At 25.8% G+C, this 2,226-nt stretch overlaps 1 protein-coding gene across 1 annotated transcript in view; it reads left to right on the top strand.

Annotated features, from left to right (window-relative positions):
• LOC110265453 (probable WRKY transcription factor 62) overlaps positions 1 to 1,779 on the top strand; it is a 6,811-nt gene extending 5,032 nt beyond the window's left edge. The window contains exons 2-3 of the mRNA XM_021108402.1: positions 588 to 692; positions 1,300 to 1,779. Of these exons, the coding sequence (XP_020964061.1) occupies positions 588 to 692; positions 1,300 to 1,714 (520 nt within the window). The 3' untranslated portion in view covers positions 1,715 to 1,779. The remainder of the gene's footprint in view (positions 1 to 587; positions 693 to 1,299) is intronic.

Raw genomic sequence — 2,226 nt, 5'->3', positions numbered from 1 at the left:
TTATAGGACCATCGAATTTTTTGTCAGACTTCTCTCTGTTGTTTTTTGTCATCATACTCATAATAAAAAAAATGTATCATGAAATCATTTTTCATATAAATTTAAGCAAATAAAAAGAATCACGTTAATAATTATATCTTTAATATCAACTCGTATAAGAATTTTTTTGAGTTTTTATGAATTTTTGTAAAGACATTTTATTTTTCATAAAGAACTTTCTTTTGAGGTTTGATAAGGATAGAACTTCAAACCTTTAGAAGTATTGATACAATATAATAAAATTNTTTAAAAACTTAAAATAATAGGTAGAGACACATAACATAAACAATGTTAATTCTAATTTTTTTAACACAATTGAAGATATTCTGGTTATTTTTGTTTACAAAATTGTTTAAAATTTTCTCATTTCAAAACTTTCTTTCTTTGCAGTCAAAAGATGATTATAATATAGTATATGATTATAGATTTTGTTTTTTGTGGACAAAATGTTTAATATGCGCACAAAATTAAAATATTTAAATTTTTTATTAGATTTTAAAATTATCCAATATTAAGGATTTTGAATTTGGAATTTTTGTGGGAAAAAGATCATTTGCACCAACTTGGAGTATCGATAATGCGATTCTATCAGAAGATGGGCTTGAATGGAGAAAGTATGGACAGAAAAAGACAAAGGACTGCAGATATATCAGGTACATGTTCTTACACATTGCGTTTCATATTATAATATTATATATATATTTAGTTAAGATAAAATAATCTAAAAATTACCTTATAATATATATGTTTGATTTGGATTTTCATTTTGTGTATAATGTGGTACTTGTTTCAATTTTATCTTTGATTTTTGAAAAATGTTTTAGTTTATCTTGAGAATTATAAATAGTTAATCACAATGTTTGAGTATCTTCTAATATTGTTTCAAATATTTTGATATAATTTTAATCATGTCCCAAAAATTCAGATGTAATTTTATTTTATCTTGTCTATAATTATTTGTGTGTTTTCTAATATCAATTTATTTTTTTTTTAAAAAATTCATGACATAAAAGTCAAAAGAAAAAAAAAATTAATTCATCAAACATTTAAAATAAAATTCTCATAAAAAAAACGTATTAAATATATAATTATTTATATGTTTTTTTCTATTATATTTTAGAGAGACAACACATTTAACCTCATATAAATAGATGATCTCAAATCACTAATGTTTTTTCACTTAAACACTTAAGACCTAATTTGTTTCAGAATTTAATCATAGTTAAGAAAAGACAGATTTTGGGTAAAATACTTGCGCAGGAGCTACTACAAGTGCAGTTACAAGAATGAAGAAGATTGCAAAGCCATCAAACGTGTTCAAAGAATCCAAGAGGATCCTCCATTATACCGTACAACCTATTATGGCCATCACACTTGCAAAAGCTCTTTTGTCAATTACCCTCACATGAAACTAGAATCTGCTCCTTCTTTAGAAGAGTCTTCTAAATTACTAAGTTTTAATAATAATTATTATAACAATAATACCCTCCAAAGCAAAGAGATGAAACACCTTTCATCATCAATTTCTTCTAAAAAACAAGAGCCTGTGGAAGTGATTATTCCTAATGATGACCATAATCAAATCCATCTTCTAAGTGACTGTGAGCTTGATTTCAATTATCATCCACCGAATCTGTTGAATTCGAGATTTTTATGGGATTATGGGAATGTTTGAATTTTGAAACCTAAGTTCATGATGGGCTCGGTTCGTTGGTTGGGAATGTTCTTTGTGTGTGTGTGTGTTTTTGGGTTGGAACAAAGATTAGATAATCTATATATATGTATCAATGAGCTTATTAAACAGTGAAATCGTATGCCTTCATTGCTTAAGTAAATGAGTTTTTCATTTATCATTTTATCAATAATCTATATATATTTTGTGGTGCATAAAATTAAACACTGCAAAAATGGTTGTGAGAAATTTGTCAACGTATGTACTGAGAAAATTTATACGAGATTTTAGATTCAAAATTTATAAATATTGTCAACGTATGTACTGAGAAAATGTTGCGAAGATCAGTTGCAGTCAAACAGAATAATGATAAAATACGTCTAATTTTTTTTTTAATATATAAACTCTCTCATATAATTTGTATAAAATAGGTAGTACTAAGTAGAAATTTTTGTTTAGCTCTAACAGAGGCTAGTACTATATATAGGCTTGGTAAATTTTGTTTAGAGGAGAGG

Source organism: Arachis ipaensis, chromosome B08 (genome assembly GCF_000816755.2).
Source record: "Arachis ipaensis cultivar K30076 chromosome B08, Araip1.1, whole genome shotgun sequence".
NCBI lineage: Eukaryota > Viridiplantae > Streptophyta > Magnoliopsida > Fabales > Fabaceae > Arachis > Arachis ipaensis.
The sequence above is the reverse complement of the archived record's forward strand: the minus strand, read 5'-3'. Positions and strand labels throughout refer to the sequence as shown.